The following is a 17,664-nucleotide window of genomic DNA, read 5'->3' on the forward strand; positions in this document are numbered from 1 at the left end:
GATCTCGAAGGATGTGCCTTGCTCGCTGACGGGCTGTGTGCTCCACGCCACGGAGACCTCGTGGCCAAGTTACGGGGGTGCTGGGGGGAGGGGCCGAGGCGTGTGTGCAGGGATGGCCGCGAGTGTGTGTGAGCTGAGTGACCGCAGGTGTGTGTGAGGTGTGCCTGGTGCCCCAGGGACCCCTGCTGGCCCAGCCCCACTCAAGTCCCAAGGAACATTTCTGCTCGTGGTCCAAGGTCCCACTGTGTGGTGTGCTCTCTCCCCCAGCCCTTCTCTCTCCCCTCCTCAAAAAAGTACTGACTGATCTCTATTGTGTTTGCTGATCTGATGTGTTGGGCACAACCTTGACAGTTCTTATATAAAAAAAAAAAAAGCCAAAATACCAGAGTTTGTGATGTGGGTGGGTGGCAGAGTGAGCAGCAGGGGCGTCCGGCATGCGGGGTCCCTTCCGGCTGCCATGCCCAGCACCCAGGCCAGGCCTCCAGCAGGTGGGGAGGGGGTCTGGGTAGGGAGCTGTCAATAAACAGCAGAAAATGGAGCTGCCTGGAACACTTTTTTGGGGGGGGAGCGGAGAGTGGGCTGGAGAAGAAAGGCCACCGAGTGGACTGCAGTCTGGGGACCACAAGAACTGTCCCCCCATCTCCTTTCCAAGGGGCCTCACACATAGCCGCCTAACCCCAAGGACCCGCTCCCACTCAGCCACAGTCGGCACAGCTTTTATTTCAATGTGGAAATAATCAAATTTATATACAGTCTAAAAACAGTAGAAAATATGGGTAAAAAGGCCTGTAGTCCATCTGGGGTGGGAGCTGGAGTGGGACCAGTGGGGGGCCATGTGGGCGTCGTACCTGGCCCCTGGAGTGAGGGGCTGCCCTTGTCCTGGCAGCAGAGGGGAGGTGTGTTCAGGGTGGGCCCGGGAGGGCACCGCCCAACTCTCCTGCCTGTCCCCCAGACCAGCCGGGTGGCCAGCTGGGCTGGGACGGACCCCGAGGAAGACACGGCCTGGCCTGGAGCCTCCGTCAGCACGTCCAAACCTGCCGAGAAAGGGCTCAGTTCCAGGAAGGCCCTGGCCCCCGGCCATCCTGCCCCAATGGAGCTTATTGACCCCCTGAACCCCCAAGCTCCATGCAGCGCAGTCCCTCTAGGTGGCCCGACCCCGCCGCTGACCTTGACGGTGCTGTCCACGGCCCCCGAGAAGAGCCGGCCCCGGGACACGGCCAGCGCCGTGACGCTGCCCTGGTGGCGCAGCAGGGTCTGGGTGCAGATCATGTTGTCCATGCTCCACACCTGGGGGCGGGCGGGGTGAGCGGCGGGCAAGGTGACCCCCGGCAACCCCTGGCCAGTGCCCGGGCCAGCACCTGCCCCCCAAGCACGCCCGCACGCACCCTGAGTGACCGGTCGTAGGAAGCGCTGAACACCTTCGTCTGGTCTGGAGTGGAGATGACCGCCAGGGCGTACACGGTGCCCACGTGGCCCGTCAGTGTCCGCACCTGCTCCTTGGACTCGATGTCCCATACCTGGGCAGGCCACATGTGAGCAGGTCAGTGGTCCAGAGCTGGGCCTCCGACCGGACCTGCCCTGACCCCCGTGCCAAGCCCTGGGCCTCACGTGAATGAGGTTCTCATAGGTGCCGCAGACGATGTGGTGGTTCGTCACGGCGATGGAGTACACGCTGCCCCCCGACGTCTGCAGGACGTGGACGCAGTCGAGTGTCCGGATGTCCCAGATCTACGGCCAAGCACAAGCCGCTGGGCCTCGGGGGCTGTGGCCACCCGGCACCCATGGCTGGAACCTGCTGAGCGCAGGCCGCGTGGGGACCCTGCCCGGGGAGGTGCAGTAGGGGGGGCAGGGGAGGTCGTACCTTGATTGTCTGGTAGGAGCCGCTGTACAGGTAACTCTGGGCGGCCACCAGGGCCCGCACCCAGTGGTTGAGGCCGGTCAGCTCCTTCTTCAACTTGAGCTCGGCACCCACAATGTCCCAGACCTGGGGGCATGGCGATGAGTGTGGGCAGGCGGGCAGGGGGCACCCGGGGGCCCCACCCACGCCCCTCCCACCACCTTGATGGCCTTCAGGGAGCCGCTGAAGAGCATGTTGTGCGAGGAGACGAGCGTGCACACCGGGTTGTCGTGGGCCCGGATCGTGGTCACCTTCTGCAGGTTCTGGACGTCCCACACCTGGAGGGAAGGTGGGGGGGACCTCAGCGCCCGCTGCCACCCAGTGCCCGCATCCCAGAGGGGGCTGCCCGCCCACCCCCGACCCACTCACAATGATGGTGCAGTCGGCGGAGCCGCTGTACAGCCTGCACCTGGGGAGGCAGCGCCCACAGTGTCAGGGCGGGGCCACGCCAGCCCTCCATGCCCCCCCCAGCAACTGGCCCTCCACACACACCCCCCGCCAGCACCCGGCCCTCCATGCTCCCCTAGCACCTGGCCCTTGGGGGCGGTGGACCAGCCCCCGATGCTGCCTGGAAAGCATCTGACAGCAAGGTAATTACCCGCCTGCTAGCGCTGAACAAATCCACAGGGGGCTGCCGACAGTCAAGCTACTGCACCCTGGGAGTGGGCAAGCTGTTTCCTCACACACACGCGCACACACACACACACACACAAGCACGCACACCCATATACACCAAGCCTGGTGACACAAGATGGGGGACGGCCTAGGGAGAGAGGCACCTGATATCCTGACTGCCCCACCTCCACCCTCGGGCCTCGCTGGGCATGGTGCGGGCACAGCTGGGGACACGGAGTACAGCCTCCGGGGGCCACAGGCTGTCACACAGGGACCTGGCACTTCTCCCACGGGAGCAGCAGGCACCCCAACTCCCCATCTCGGCCCCAGGGCAGCGGGTCGTCTGGGCTCACCCCTGGATGCAGAGTGCCAGCACGATGCCGTCGTGGCCCTCCAGTGTCTTCTGGCACTTGTAGGTGGTGCACGTGTCCCACACCTGCAGAGGCCAGGGCCAGGGGGCCCAGTAGGGTCAGGCCTGTGCCGGGATGGCATGGCACGGAGGAGGGGCGAGCAGGTTGGGGGGCGTGCAGGACCCCTGGGAGGGGATCCACCCACCTTGATGGTCTTGTCCGAGGACCCGCTAAAGAGCAGGTCGCCCATGGAGTAGACACAGAGGCACCAGACGGGGCCCTGGTGCCCCACGAAGGTCCCTTTGCACTTGAAGATCTGCTGAGGGTCGTAGGCTGCAGGGAGATAGGAAGGGCTGCTCAGGGCGCCAGGGGCCGCCTCAGGGACGGTGGAGGACAGGGGGCCCAGCCCGGGGCCCACACTCACATCCCAGGATGCCGGTGTTCAGCCGCGCGTTGATGTGGGACAGCTCATCCTGCAAGGCCAAGGGGGGCGGGCAGGTTGGGTGGTGCTACCAGGGCCCGCAGGGCAGGGCCCGCCGCCCCCCACCCCCACCCCCGGCCCCCCACCCGCCTCTGCCCTTGGCTCACGTTCAGCATGGACGCATCCCGCCGGAACTCCATCAGGTCCTCGCTGAGTTTGCTCTGGTTCTCGTCCAGGACGTCTGGGTGGCAGAAGGCGGGTGTCACCAGGGCAGGGGGGCAGGGGCCCACCCTCCTGCCTGCTGGGCGCGGAGCCCTTACCAAACTTGAGCTCCAGGCTCTTCTCCAGCTGGTCGATCTTCTCGGAGAGCTTGCCCAGCATGGAGCGCAGGAAGGCGATCTCCTGGTCCTTCTGGGCCAGCGCCACGTGCATCTCGTGGAAGCGGTCATCCGTCTGCTGCAGGAACTCCTTCAGACCCTCAAAGTGGCATGCCTCCAGGTGCGTCTCGTATGTGTCCTGGTTCCCGATGAACGTGCACCTGGCGGGACGGGACAGCTGCCCTGCCCACCCGGCCTCCCCACCTGCCTGCTCACCTGGCTACCCTGCCTACCCGGCCGTCCTGCCCACCCATCCCCCATCCGCCCAGCACCCTGCAGACCATCTTGCAAGTGAAATCCAGTCTCCCTGCACGAAAAGCTCCAGGGCCCTCTCACCCTCGAAGGGAAGCCCACCCCTCAGGGCCTCCTTCCTGCCCCCCACCTCCTCTGTTCCAGCCCCTCCTTACGCCCACCCATGCAGGGCCCTGCCCTGTTCTACGCCGACGCCAAAGCGCCGTGGCCCCACCCTTTGCCCAGACTCCCACCCTGCGCACCTGCCCTGCCCACCGCCAGCCACCAGGGGCTGGGCCTGCCCCTCCAGCACCCACGCTCGGGCTGCGCCTAGGTTGGGGGTGTGGGGCGGCTACCACCACGTCTGGCTGCCAGGCTGGGGCTCCCCAGGCTTTGCAGGAGGAGCAGCTAGGAAGGCGGGCGGCCCCTCCCACTCACCCGTACTTGGAGTGGGGACACTTGATGTGCTCGCACTCCTTGAGGTGGGCCTCCAGGTTCATCTTGAGCAGCGGCGGGCAGCTGGGGTTGTTGGGGCACCTCACGGGCCTGTAGTCACAGCTGCCCTCGTGGTCCCTGGGGGTGGGGGTGGGGTGAGCTGGGACCCCGTGAGGACCCGCGGAGCCCCCAGAGCACCTGGGTTCCTGGTGCATCCCGGGGGCCGCAGTGGGGGCACTCACTTGCGGGCGCTGAGCTTGATGGTGAAGGGGCAGCCGCGGGGATCCACCTCGAAGGCCGAGGGCTTCCCGCCGCCCGCCACGCGGCAGCCGTGCCTGCAGTGGATGAAGAGCTCGCCCACCTGCTCCGCCACCGCGATGTTGCTCACCACCACCGTCAGCTTGGCGTTGTCCACAGGGCACTTCTCTGGGTGGACGGAGGGAGCACGCTGACCCCACGGCCCCGGCACCCCTGGGGGCCCGGAACATGCCTCGGGGACGTGAGTCTACTGGAAGCCGGGCTCGCCGCTCAAGTCGGGAGACCTCGCAGGCTGGCTGCCCTGTGTCCCCAGTGTCCGGCCGGGAGCAGGGACAGAGCTCAGCCCCCAAGAATCACTGGACAAGCAGGAGGCTGCAGAGGCCTCTCAGCTGGCCCCAGGGAGGGCTGGGGACAGAGCTTGGAAGCCCCCACCCCGAGAGGCAGCCCTGGGCCTGGCACGTGGGACAAGCTGCTGGGCCCCGAGATGGGGAGGGGCGGGAACTGGCGAGGAAGGCTGCTGGCCTTCCGCAAGAATGGCCTCCAGGGCGTGCGCAGCCCGGGCCCCAGGGCGCCATCCCACCCCCACCGCGAGGAAGGTGGAGTCTGGAGCGGCCCCAGGAGTGCTGGGTGTCAGGGCGCCCTGCCTTGAGCCTGGCCCGAGTGCTCACCCCACAGCCGTGCTGCCCAGATCCCCAGTGGGGCCGGATGTGCTGGGGCCTGTGGGCAGGGCAGGGGGCAGGGCTGGCCTTTTGGTGTGGGGACCCCCGTCCTCCCTCCCCAACCGGGCCTGAGGGGCTAACCCTGGGCCGCGGCAGGCGGGACCTACCTGATTTCAAGGCGCATCTTCTGCAGAACGTGTGCTGCAGAGACAGAAAGGGGGGGCTGACATCCTGCAGTACCACCCTCGCCCCGAGCTCAGGGACGCCTGGGGCCCCGGCACAGGCCATCCCAATGGGCAGCAAGGCCAGCCCTGCCACTTGGGGCCGAGCCTGGTGTGAAAAGGGCCAGCAGATGGGCGCACACACACACACACACGCACGCACGCGCGCACACACACACACACACACACACGCACGCACGCACGCGCACACACACAGTCTCCAGCAGTTGGAAGTGAGCTGAGAGCAGGGCCAGGGAGCTGGGCTGGGGGCGGCCTCACCCCACAAGTGGTGATCACCGGGTCCCTGAACACGCCGCAACACAGCTGGCAGCAGAGCTTCACTGAGGGCTGCTCGGCAAACACCAGCGGCTCCTAAACCCGCGTAGGCCAAAGGGTGCCAGGCATGAGGGTGGGGCTGAGACGCTGACCCAGGGGGGCCCAGCGCACCCCCCAGCCCAGGGCCATGCTCTCGGGTGGGGTCACCTCCCAGCTGGGGGGCAGGTCCTGGGTGGAAACCCCTGCGGCTGAGGGTCTGCCGCGGGTGGGTGGGGGCGGCCAGGGGTGCTGCCGGCAGGCCGCAGCCGGCCCTCCTGGGCTGGAGAATGGAAAGGACCCTGGGGGGGGGTACCGGGCCAGACCCCTGGAGCCCCAGACAAGGGCCCGCAGCCCCGCGCCACGCACCGGCTCCTCCTCCTCCTCGGGCAGTGAGAACGTGGAGCGCAGGGACATGCTGGATTCGGAGTGCAGGGAGCGCACCGAGATGGCCGAGTCGGAGCGGCGCGGAGTGCTGATGGGGGGCTGCGGACAGACAGGGGGACAGGAGGATGGGCGCCTGCCGTCAGGGGCTGACGGGGCACGGCCCAGGGCGGGCGGGCCAGAGGGCAGCCAGCCAGCCGGGCCTGGGAGCCGGTGTGGGCCGAGGCCCCGCGGCACTGGCTGGGGGCCGCACAGGCTGCCAGCTCTCTTTGTGTAAATGGAGAGACTTCCTGCTATTGAATTGTGCGAGGACGCACTGGGGTGGCTTCCTGCTTCCCGTGAGGGGTACGGGCCGGGGGGCGCCTCCACCAGCCAATCCTGCCCCGGGAAAGCCACCAGGAGACAGGTCAGCTGAGCTTCCTGGAGAGCCGGAGGCCAGGGCCGCCGGCCGGGGACCAGCTTGGGGGAGCAGTGGGGTGTCCCCTCCCTCTGGGCCTGGAAACCTCCAGAGTGGATCCTGCAGGAGCGCCCCTGCTCCCCAGCTCTCCCTGCCCGGCCCTGGCGGCCGGGAGCCACCCCCAGAGCCTCAAAGCACCCCCGCAGCCCGGCGGCTGCTCCTCCTGGGCCCCAGGCCCTGGTCCCTCAAACAGGCTCCCCACGGACCCTGGGTGGGATGCTCGGGGTCCCGGAGGGAGGCTGAGCCGTGAGGGGCCACACCCCAGCTGCCCCATGGACCTGGCATGTCCCCCCCCCACCGCATCCGCTCGCCAGGGCTGAGCCCCCGGCCCCCAACACCCAGGTGGCCCTGCCTCTGTGCCAGGAACAGGAGGGAAAGCATAGGAAGTGAGTCACGGCCCGCGGGGGTCAGTGATGGGAGCCGGAGGGGTGGGCCGCGTCACTGAGCCTGCCCACGGGGCCGCCACACCTCCAGAGGCAGCAGGGGCCAGCAGCCAGAGAGGGGACCCCGCCCACGGGGCGCCCCGACGCGCATCCCATGCCTCTCTGCACCCCCAGGGCCTGGGCGGCCCCAGGCTTTATCACAGGAGCCCTGAGCTCCACGAACCTGCACCCGAGCCACAGGGGACTGAGGCGGGAAGGGAGGCTGACGGTGAAGGACTGGGACCCCCAGGGCTGGTGCAGCACCCCACTAACAGGCGGCCCCGTCCAAGGAGGCAGACGGGGAAGGCAGCAGAGCCTGTCAACAGAGACGCCACTGCCGGCAGAGGAGGCCCAGCCGAGTGGGGACCCAAGGATGGCGAGGGCTGCCAGGCCAGGTCGGGCCTCCACACCCAGCCCGACTCCGCCCTGCAGCCCCGGCTTACTCCCCAACTCCCTGTATCCCACTACTACCCTCAGTAAGCTGGGCCACAGGGGCCCCTGATACCTGTGCTACCCTCCCCGCATGGGTCTGTCCGCCTCACTCCAGCTGCTGTGCCCCACCTGCCATCGTGAGGATCCCTCCTCAGGCCCCTGCTACTCCCAGAGGGAGCTTTACAAAATGCACGTTTGGTCTTGTTGTCCTCCTGTTAGAACCTTCTGTGGATTCCACCTCCCTGAAGCAGACACGCCTCAGGCTGGCCTGTAGGCTGGCCACCTGTCCTGCCCGCCATCCAGCCCAGGGCCTCCTTTTCGTCCCATGGATTCTCCGTGCTCCTGCAAGTCTTGGTGTTGGCACATGCTGACCCCTGAGCCCAGGACGCACTTCCACCCGCTAATCAGCCTGCGTCCCCACTGCGGACCTTGGTTCCAGGCCCGTCCCTCACAGTGGGGGCCTCCCTGGGGCAGGCAGGGCAGGCTGTGGGTGGGTGGGGAGGGGTCACAGACGCACCATGCTGTCCTCCTCATCCCGCGAGGAGTAGGCGAGGGTGCTGGAGGAGGAGGGCGTCCTGCGGTGCTGTTTGTATGTGCTGGTCCCGTCGGCTGCCGAGAAAGGGGGTGCCGGGCCAGGTGAGCGGGGCCCTGGATCAGAGGGGCCTGGCCCACACGGTGGCGGGGGTGGGGTGCTCCCCCAGCTGGGGCAGAGGCTGGGCCTGGCCGGGGAGGCAGAACACATGCCCCACTCAGGAGCAGAGGGGGCCACACAGCCGGGCTGGACTCTGGGGCTGCTGGGGACCCCAACCCCGGGGGCCTAGGCAGTGCAGAGGCCCGAGGAAGGACCTGGGCTCGTGGTCCCTCACTCAGCCCTGCCCAGGGCCAAGGAGGGAGGGAGGACATGGGGACGGTTGGCCCTGGACGTTGCCAGCACTGAGTCTGGCAGCCCCTGGCACCCTGGCAGGCTGGGGTGAGGGTGGGGAGGGGGTCCTCTCTCAAAGTCTCTGCAGTGCGAGTCCCTCGTCCCAGCCTGGCTCAGGGCCGCTAGGCACATAGCTGAGGCACCGGCCGATACCCGGGGTCACTGGAAAGCAGTGGGTGGGGACGTCTTTCATCTGACCCTCAGCGACCCTGGCAGGTGGGTGTCCAAAGGCCTCAATTTACACAGGAGGCAACCAAGGCACAGGGAGGCATAGGGACCCTCGGCCACCATGGGGCTGGGCCAGTGGGCTGGGCTGGCCAGAGAAGGGGCCCGGGAGCTGGCCCAGGTCCCCGCGGGAACTGAGCTGGCCCAGATGGCAGCCTTGGGGATGGGGACTCTGCCCCCCCCCAGGGTTGGGTTCAAGATCCAGGCGCCTGGGGCTCAGTTTCCCCTTTTCCCCCTTAATGGGAGGGGCCTCATCACCCAGGCCTGACCCACTGCTGCCAGTGAGGGGCTCACTGGGCTGGGCAGAGGGCAGCAGCACGTCTCCCAGGAGCTTCTGGCTGCCAGGACGGGTGCTGCGTGGGCCCCAGGGGCCAGGACGAGGAGTTCAGGAGTTCACTCGGGTATGGGATCAGGAGGGAGATTTCTTTTTCTTTTCACTCAGAAAAGAACATTTCAGAAGTTAAAAAGGCACTTTCATATAGGTTTTTGTTTTGTTTTGTTTTGTTTTGTTTTGATTTTACTATTATTACTTTTATTTTTTTCTCTATATTAACATTCTATATCTTTTTCGGTTATGTTGCTAGTTCTTCTAAACCAATGCAAATGTACTAAGAAATGATGATCATGCATCTATGTGATGATGTTAAGAATTAATGATTGCATGTGTAGAATGGTATGATCTCTAAATGTTGGGTTAATTTCTTTTTTTCCGTTAATTAAAAAAAAAAAAAAAAAGTGAAGGGATAATTGGAGATGAAGGGATACAGACTGTACAACGGGACTGGATATAAAAACTCAGAAATGGACAGCACAATACTACCCAATTGTAATGCAATTATGTTAAAACACTGAATGAAGCTGCATGTGAGGTATAGGTTTTTTGTTTTTGTTTTTTTGTTTTTTTTTCTTTCTATTATTGTTTTAATTCTTATTCTGTTGTCTTTTTATTTCTTTTTCTAAATTGATGCAAATGTACTAAGAAATGATGAATATGCAACTATGTGATGTTATTAAGAATTACTGATTGTACATGTAGATTGGAATGATTTCTAATTGTTTTGTTAATTCTTTTTTTAATTAATAAAAAAAAAAAGGCACTTTCAGGGGCCAGTGAGGTGGGCAAAATCCCTCAGCAGTGAGGCCCTGGTGGGCTGGCAGGGGAGGCCGGGGCCGGGGGGAGGAGACCCCGAAAAGCGGTTCAAAGCCAGGTAGCAGTTCGTGCCCTCAAACGCAGAACAAGCTCCCCCCTCGGACCCCTGCCCTGAGGGGACAGGGCGGCCACTCTCAGAGCTGCTCCTGAGCCCAGCGCTGGGCAGGGGCCGGGGGACCTTCCGTGACCCACCACGGTGGCCAGGAGCCTGGCCCAGAGGTCACAGTGACGCGGAGAGACAGGGACCAGTTGGAGGCAGACTCCCTGGAGAGGTGAGGCAGGGCCGGGGGGGTGGGGCCTGGGGGGGGACAGGACCTGGGGAGGGGGCAGGGCCCGGGGGGAGGCCCCAGGGTGGAGACCTGGCAGCATCTGAAGTGGGGAGCTGAGCTGCCCCTTCTGCAGTGCACACTTCCAGGTCCCCGAACCACCACCCCGACACCCTCGGGAGACGCTGGGGTGTGGAGGGGGCCGAGACCCGGTGCCCAGATTCCGCCAGGCAGGGCTGCAGGGCTGTCTCACCTTTGGTGACAGTGGTGACGGTTGAGAAGGCGGGTCCGAAGGTCGTTTCCATTCTGGTCTGGGTGGGGAAGAGAGGAGGCTCAGCCTGTCCCCCAGGGAGACTGTCTGGGCTGATGGACCCCCGCCCCCAGGTGTGTGCATAGCGGAGCCCACTGGAGAAGATGCTCCTAGGAGGGCAGGGGATAGCCCTGGAGCTCAGGGTGGGCTCCCCGGGAACAGGGGTAAGAGGGGCGGAGCCTTCTGGGGTACCCTTACCCCGGTGGTGGCGTCTGGGTCGGGAAGGGTGGCAGGACCCCCGGAGAAACGGTTGTAGCGGGTGGTCTTGCCCGAGCTCATGCTCTGTAGGCATCTAGGGTCCACGGGCCGCGTCCTCTGCAGGAGGGACATCGAGGGGCCTCAGAGGCGGTGGCGTAGTTCTCTGCTGTGGCCAGGCCACCCCAGGGTACACAGGCCACCCCAGGGAGGCTGCATCCAGGGTGGGTGGCGGGTGCCCAGCTTCACCACCCTTAGAGGCTGCCCGCCGCTCCCCCCACAGATCAAGACTCCCGGCCCCAGAGCAGGGCTCCAGGGGGGCCCCCGGTGTGAGGACAAGCTGGGGGCAGGGCAAGGGCACCAGCTGCCAGCACCATGCCCTTGAGAGCCGCTGTACCCCCAAGCATCTGGGGTGCAGGATGCCTAGGGGCCGCTGGCCCCTTTGGGGAGGGGTCCAGGAGAAAGAGGAGTGGCGGGGGGGGCAGGGAGCAGGTACGGTGGGAACCATACATTTGCCCCTAACGACCCTGCCCTCCCCTAGAAGAGAGGGGCCAGGGCAGGATTGGGGGGTCCAGCCCCCAGGAGCCTCCTGGGGAGTGTGAAGAGCTCAGAGCCAAAAGGAGCCCCGGTGGCAGGTCATGCTACAACCGCAACCCCATTAGGTCCCATGGGCAGGGCCCCCCAGCAGGGGCTCCCCCCGCGCCCCGGCGCCCCAGCCTGCAGGGTACAGTCCCACCACTGCCACTTGGCCACGCCTCAGGCCCCATGGGAGAAAGGCCTCCGCCCAGGCTGGCACCCCCATGACAAGGCCGTCCCCCGGGAGACCCTGCCAGCCCGGCCTCATTGCCTGAGCACCAGACCTCCTCGGGGGAGGCAGGGCCTGCCTGGCTCCTGGGCTGGGAGGTAACGCCCACCGCAGGCACAGGGAGGCAGCGAGACCAGCTCTCTCTGCACCGCCCCCCCCCCCCCCCAGTGCTGACCCCCAGCAGCCTCCCCGACCCAGCCTTTGTGCTCGGCACTCATGCCCCCGATGCCCGAGCGCCCGCGCTGCCTGTCGCCTGGCCAGCCTTCCACCTCTTTTCAATGCCGCCTGCAGGCCACTCACCCACCAGGGTCCAGCTCGGCCTTGGGGGGCCAGGCCCAGCGTCCCCAGGAATCCCTTCCAGATGCGGTGGCTCTTTGGCCCTGTGGGCCCAGCTACACGGGACGGGGCCCGCGAGCTCCAGTCCCAAACTGGCCCTCCCCTGGCCCGCAGGCCCCAGCCACCCACCTCCTGCCCGCCCCCACAACCCCCCCAACCAGAAGAGGGGCAGGGCCGGACAGAAGCAGCCACGCCCCACTGTGGCTGTGCTCTCAGCTGGCCTGTCCCTGCCTGTGTGTCTCGGGGGCTCAGCTTGTGCCCCGCATGGGGCCGACACCTGGGCAGATGAAGCTGGGTGGTGCCCAGAGGGCGTGGCTCTCTCAGGACACCCAGGTGGGCACTGGGGGGCACCCGCCGGGAGAGGGGGGCTCAGGGGCCATCAGGGGCCACTGACCTGCACTTCACACCACCATCCGCCCCTCTGCTTCCAGGGAAGGAACACTGCCGCCAGACACACCGGAGCCTGGGGCAGGGACCCCCAGATTCCCGGGTAGCGAGCGGAGGGGGCAGAGGGCAGGCCGGCTGCCCGCCTCCTCGCCCGCAGTGAGGTCACCAGAAAGGCATGCGGCGGCTCAGGCACCACGCACGGGGACACGGTCAGGCCAGGGCCGGCCCTGCAGGCCAAGCGGAGCCACAGGGAGGGAGGCGCTCGTGCAGGGAGCCCAACCCGGGGCTGGGCGGGACCCCTGGCTGGAGCCCAGCATCGCCCCCTGCACATCTCACCCCCTCCCGCGCCCCAGCACAGCGGCTGCACCTGAGGACTCGGGATGGCGCAGGAGGCCCAAAGCCCCCTCCCTGCCCGGCCCCTCAGCCTGGGGTCTGCAGTAATAGCCTCCCCTAGGCTGTCCTCAGGTCAAGCCCCGGAAACCCACAGGGCCAGCTCGGCACTCCCCACCCCCAGCTCCACCCCAGGGTGGCTGGGTCCAGCCATCTGGGGAGTGCGGGGAGGACCCGGGACTGGGGGTCCTGTCCCCAAAGGAGCCGGGGTTGGGACCTCGGGAGAGGTCAGCTGGGGAGTGTGGCCCAAGGTGCTGAGTGTTCACTTGGGGCGTGGGGCTGGGGGCCTCCCCCACACTGTCGGCTCCACCCCGGGACAGGCTGCCCCATGGCCCCTTCCCCACCACACCCGAGTCTGTGGTGGGTCCCATGGGGTGCCCAGCACCCCACCCACCTGCTCAGGAGAGCCCACCCTGCCGCACCCCTTCTGCTCTGAGCAGCTGGGGGCCCCTGGTTGCGAGCTTCCTCCCCACGGCCAGCATGAGGGGTCGGGGGCAAGGCCAGCGCCATCGGTGGGGAGCCCCGGGTCCAGCCGACTAGGGACCCCCGACACTGGATCTGCAGGACCCTCCCCCACTGGGGAGATGGGAAATAGGCCCCACCTCAGCCAGGCCTGCCACCCCCAGGCAAGGGCTGGGGGTCCCCCAAGCAGCACGTGTTGAGCAGCGAGGGGATGGGGGATGCCCTACAGGCTGCACATCTGGCAGGACCACCCCAGGCAGGAGCGGGGTGGCCACGGCCAGAGCTCCAGGCGCAGCCCCCGGTGGAGAGTGGCCCGCCCAGGCCAGGCTGCCAAATCCTATAGAAACAGGCCTGGTTGCCATAGCAAAGCCCCACCACTCTGCCCAGCTGTTCCCCAGGCGTCCTCTTCGCACGTCTTTTCTATCCCAGAGGTGGGGAGTGTGACGTCAGGGGCCTGCCCCGCCCTGGCCTCAGCCCCCAACCTTGTCTGTCCTTCCCTCTAGGCCACAGTCTGAGCCTCCTAACTGACCTCCCCTCCCCAGGGCTCTGCTCCCTTCCATCCCCCCGGAAACACCAAACAGCTGCCGGGCTTTCTGGGCCCGTTCTCCCGGGGTCTGAGCCGCCCCACCCCCTTCCCCCACCCGGACCAGCCCGGCTCTTCTCTTCCCCACCAGCCCGTACAGAGTCAGCATCATCTCCCTCCTCCTTTCCTTCCCAGATCTGAGGACCCCGTATGTCATGGGGTCTTGGTCCAGAGAAGTCCAGAGGGCTTCCTGGAGGAAGGGGCTGGTCAGATCCAGAATGGGGAAAAGAGCATTCCAGGGCACTTGTCTTCTTGCCTTCGTGCTCAGCTGCAGAAGCCACTGCAGCAAGCAGTCCGGCCTGTCCCTGCCCGCCCTCAACCTGGTGCCCAGCCCGACCCCCAGCGGCTGTGAGCTGAACCAGGAAGCATGTCCCGGGCCATTGAAGCGAATCTCCAGTAATGGTAACTGGGTCTTGGCCTCTGCCCAAGAGAGCCAGGGTGCAGTGCCCAGCTGTGCCCCGGCCCCAGTGACTGGGCACTTCAAGCAACCAGGACTCTTTCCTCACCACTTCCTGTGTGGCTTCCGACCCCCCATGCTTCCCTCTTGCTTCCCCACAGGCGCCAGGCAGCATCCGAGAAGTGTCCGCACTGGGTCAGGGTCTGAAGATGCAAGGCGCGCCCCTCGATCCTCTACCCTGAGCCGCAGCACCATCTGCCCTCCCCTGGCTGCCCCCACCCCACCCCCAGGCTTCCAGGCAGCCCGGGCCTCATCCTGTGGCCTGGGGCATCCCCCTGCTCAGGCTCCTGGTGCCAGCCTGTGCTTCCACAGGAGTCCAGTGTGCCCCTTTGTCTGCCCCACCTGACTGTGCACCCCTCAAGGGGCAGCACAGCAACCCCAGCACGAGGGGACATGGAGAACATCTGTCCAAAGCTGGGGGCTCCCTCTTGCGTTACGCGGCCAGAGGGCCCGAAGCTAACATGTCTTGGGGCTGGACATGTGCTGGCACTTTACACACATGCCCTCCCTGCAGTGTCCTTTATAGGGATGGCATGGCAGGGTCAAGGCCACAGGGGCTGGGCTCAGACAGAGCTGGACTCAAATCCCACCTCTGCCCTCAACAGCTGAGTGACCTTGGGTGAGTACTTTGGCCTCCAGGGGCTCTGACTGCTCACCCCTCAAATGGGGTACGCAGGTACCTACATCTGGGAAGAATCACAAGAGGTAATGTGTGCAGCAAGAGTGGGGGCTCCCTGAAGGCAGCTCCCCTCTGTGAGCTACAGATAAGAGCCAGAGAGACTGAGAGGCTGACCCAAGGACACACAGCAGTGACAGGCTGAGCCCAGGTCTGACACAGCCCTGCTCCTCCTTCTCCTTTGTTGCCACCAGCAAACCAAGGTGCCCCACTGGGCACCAGAGCCAGCTCCATGCCAGCCAAGCCCAGGGGCATCCTGACTGCCTGGCACCTCGCAGCCAGCTCTCCCGAGGCTGCTCATTCCCTTGTCCAACCAACATGCAAGGGTCATGCCCACTGCGTGCGGCCACCGGGTGGGAGCGGGGACACAAGACCTGGCTGTAGGAGAGCCCTAGCTCCTTGCTATGTCGAAAGTTCTTTTCTGTGAGTTCCTGGCCCCGTCCACATCAGAACTCAAGACCCTGATCTTTTCCATTCATTTCCAGAACAATCCTGACATGCAGCCACAGTGGGACGTACTCCATGGGGTGCCTGGGGTGGGGGGCACTTACTCCAGGCCCCTGCCTCCTGCCCCATCTCCCTCATCCAGGCTGCCCACACCCCTGCTCCCCACAAAGGGAAGTTCTGGCTTCCTGGAGAGAGGGCAGCTGAAAGAAGCAGGACCTTGGGACCCAGGGACTGGGGTTCTGCAGGGAAACCCGGGTGCCCAGAGCAGGGAAGGTGGGGGCTGCTGACAGAGAATCAATGCCTGCCATGCAAACCCTCAGGGAAGGAAGAGGGCCGGGGAAGAGGAATGAGAACGAGGAAGGTCACACGCTGGGAAAACGGCAGGGGCAGCCCCCTGGAGAGGGAGGGAGGGGTCTGGAGTGCTGGGCAGGGGAAGAAATAGAGGAGGGTGGAACCCCACCGAGAGCAGAAAAGATCCAGCAGGACCTCACACTTGAGGCCCAGCTCTGCCCCACCGCTGGACCCCAGCCTGTCCCAGCTGACCCCCCAGGGCTGGCTCAAGCAGCCGCCCCTCCCGCTACTCCGTCCAGCCTCCCCAGGACTCTCCTACTTCCCCAAGGATCTGGACTCCCTCCTCCTACCAGAGACTCTTTACCACGCAGACCTCGACCCCATCACCCCAACAGTTCCTTTGCAAACGTAATCAAATCCGCAACCAGCACCCTGTGTGGAGCGGGCCGGCCCCACGGACTCCGCCAGGACTCGCCAGTCTAGGCCAAGCCCTGCTCACTCAGGGCCTTTGCACGCCCTGCTCTCTGCCTTGAATGTCCTTCCCACAACTTCCCAGGACCCGCTCCTTCTCCTCCCTCAGGTCTCTGGCCAACTGTCGCCTCCTGGAAAGGCCTACCAAGAACCCCATCACTGGCTTTCTCAACACTCTGATTCTTTCACAGTATCTACAGAATTCCTCATTATTTTGACGGCTTTTTGTCAGTCCCTGCACCCCCACAAGAGTGGTTCTCGGAGGCAGGGCGACTTGGCCCTCCGGGGGACATCTGGCAATGTCTGGAGACACTTTTGGTTGTCACAACTGGGGGGAGGGGAGGAGAGAGGGGGTGCTACAGGCATCCAGTGGGCAGAGGCCAGAGGTGCTGCCCAACGCCCTACAACGCACGGGCCAACCCCCCGCAAAAAAGCCTCGTTCGGCCGAGGGGTCTCAGTGTCCAGGGCGGGGAGGCCCGCGCCGGCAGACGCGTTTCCGAGTACCGGGATCGCCTTCCCGGAAGCCTCCCGAGACGAGTGCCTGGCACCGACGCGGCGCTCCATAAAGGCAGGAAGAAGAAAGAACGGGAAAGAAGCGATCGAGCGACCCACGGACACACTGACAGGCTGAGACCCCGGCCCGCCCGAGCCCCGCCCCCAGGCCGGACCCCACGCCCCGACCCCGCCGCCCCCTCCGCGCGGCCCCAAGGCGCGAGTCCCGGATCCGCGCGCCCGGCGGACACTCACCCGCCCGCGGCCGCCCCGGAGCGGCAGCGCCGCGCTCCCCATTCATCGTGGCCCTCGGCCCGCGGCGGGGCAAGGGACTAGATGCACGAGCCGGAAGCGCTGGGCGCGGCGCCTGCTGGGACTCGTAGTTCCGTGGCTCCCAGGCCCCCGGCGGCCGCCTCCCGCGCGGCGCTTCGGAAACACGACTTTTTTGGCAGCCGGGACCCCGTGGGGCGGGATTGGCCGCCTCAGAATCACTCTACGTTGCAAGCCGGAGTCTGATTGGCCACTCTTATCCGTCGCTCACAGTTAGATTCAATGGCCTCTGCCAAGGGAAGGAAAACAGCCCTAGAAAAAAAGCCGTGGCGTGATTGGTGAAAACAACGAGGGTAGAGAGCGGAACGTATCAGCGGCGAGGGTGGGCGGGTATTTCCACGGAGATTGCCCAATCGCAGAGGTCGAGCGGTTTCTATAAAAGGCTGAGCCTCGCGCGGGCGCGTTCTTTTCTGTTCCTCTGGAAGTTGTGCATGTGGTATTAGGCTGACGGGGCCGCTGACCCCTGCAGACGGCACGACCCCCTCCCTGTTCTTCCCTTCCGACGGGGGCCGCGGGTCCCCAGACCTCCAAGACCCCACAGGTGAGGCGGGGCGCGGCAGGGTTTACTCCGCGCGGTCCTGAGCCCGTGATGAATCGCTTTGATTTCTGACACCTCGTATGAGAACTGCACGTGCAGTCTGATTATTTCGCAAGGCTGAGGCTTCAGGGTGCGTCCCTTGGGCGGGGAGGGGCTGAGGGTGAACAGGGGCTTCTCCTGAAAGGAGAATGCCGTCCGCATCTCGCGCTGTCTGACTTTCAGGACCGTCGGGGGCCGGCTGCGGACCTGGAGCGGAAGGTACTTATGCTCCAGAGGCCTGGCGGGCCGGAGGTGGTAAGAGGGCCGTCTGTGTCGGGTTCCTGACCAATAAATAAAGCAGAAGTGGTGGATCCATTCTTCCGTGCAACTTGCCCACCCACTACCCCCACCCCCCCGGTCTCCGACGGGAGGACTGTGCCCTGCGGGGGTGTGGGTGATGAGCTTCTTCTGCCCGAGGGAC

At 65.3% G+C, this 17,664-nt stretch overlaps 1 protein-coding gene, 1 long non-coding RNA gene and 1 other non-coding gene across 6 annotated transcripts; 2 read left to right on the forward strand and 1 right to left on the reverse strand.

Annotated features, from left to right (window-relative positions):
- Positions 1-700: 700 nt before the first annotated feature.
- TRAF7 (TNF receptor associated factor 7) lies at positions 701-16,672 on the reverse strand. Of its 4 annotated transcripts, none has more exons than XM_077142180.1 (21): positions 16,592-16,672; positions 10,543-10,659; positions 10,288-10,345; positions 7,989-8,080; positions 6,146-6,262; positions 5,744-5,836; positions 5,411-5,444; positions 4,569-4,752; positions 4,336-4,464; positions 3,604-3,821; positions 3,451-3,524; positions 3,287-3,335; positions 3,068-3,195; positions 2,866-2,948; positions 2,267-2,306; positions 2,059-2,175; positions 1,862-1,984; positions 1,609-1,728; positions 1,386-1,517; positions 1,168-1,287; positions 701-1,034 (listed from the first exon to the last, which is right to left on the reverse strand). In XM_077142180.1, the coding sequence occupies exons 1-21, from the start codon at positions 16,631-16,633 to the stop codon at positions 1,020-1,022; spliced, it is 2,085 nt and encodes a 694-aa protein (XP_076998295.1). In that variant the 5' UTR covers positions 16,634-16,672; the 3' UTR covers positions 701-1,019. The 4 variants fall into 4 exon arrangements, with proteins under 4 accessions (XP_076998295.1, XP_076998296.1, XP_076998294.1 ...); XM_077142181.1 differs by having other exon boundaries at positions 2,267-2,300; positions 4,330-4,464; XM_077142179.1 differs by having other exon boundaries at positions 4,330-4,464.
- A 415-nt stretch (positions 16,673-17,087) lies between these two features.
- On the forward strand, positions 17,088-17,554 carry LOC143667695 (uncharacterized). Its single transcript, XR_013168141.1, has 2 exons — positions 17,088-17,207; positions 17,427-17,554. It is a non-coding gene; the product is annotated as an uncharacterized LOC143667695 (long non-coding RNA).
- LOC143667844 (small nucleolar RNA SNORD60) lies at positions 17,248-17,330 on the forward strand. Its single transcript, XR_013168154.1, has one exon. It is a non-coding gene; the product is annotated as a small nucleolar RNA SNORD60 (small nucleolar RNA).
- Positions 17,555-17,664: the final 110 nt, after the last annotated feature.

Source organism: Tamandua tetradactyla, chromosome 23 (assembly GCF_023851605.1).
Source record: "Tamandua tetradactyla isolate mTamTet1 chromosome 23, mTamTet1.pri, whole genome shotgun sequence".
In the NCBI taxonomy this organism is placed as follows: domain Eukaryota; kingdom Metazoa; phylum Chordata; class Mammalia; order Pilosa; family Myrmecophagidae; genus Tamandua; species Tamandua tetradactyla.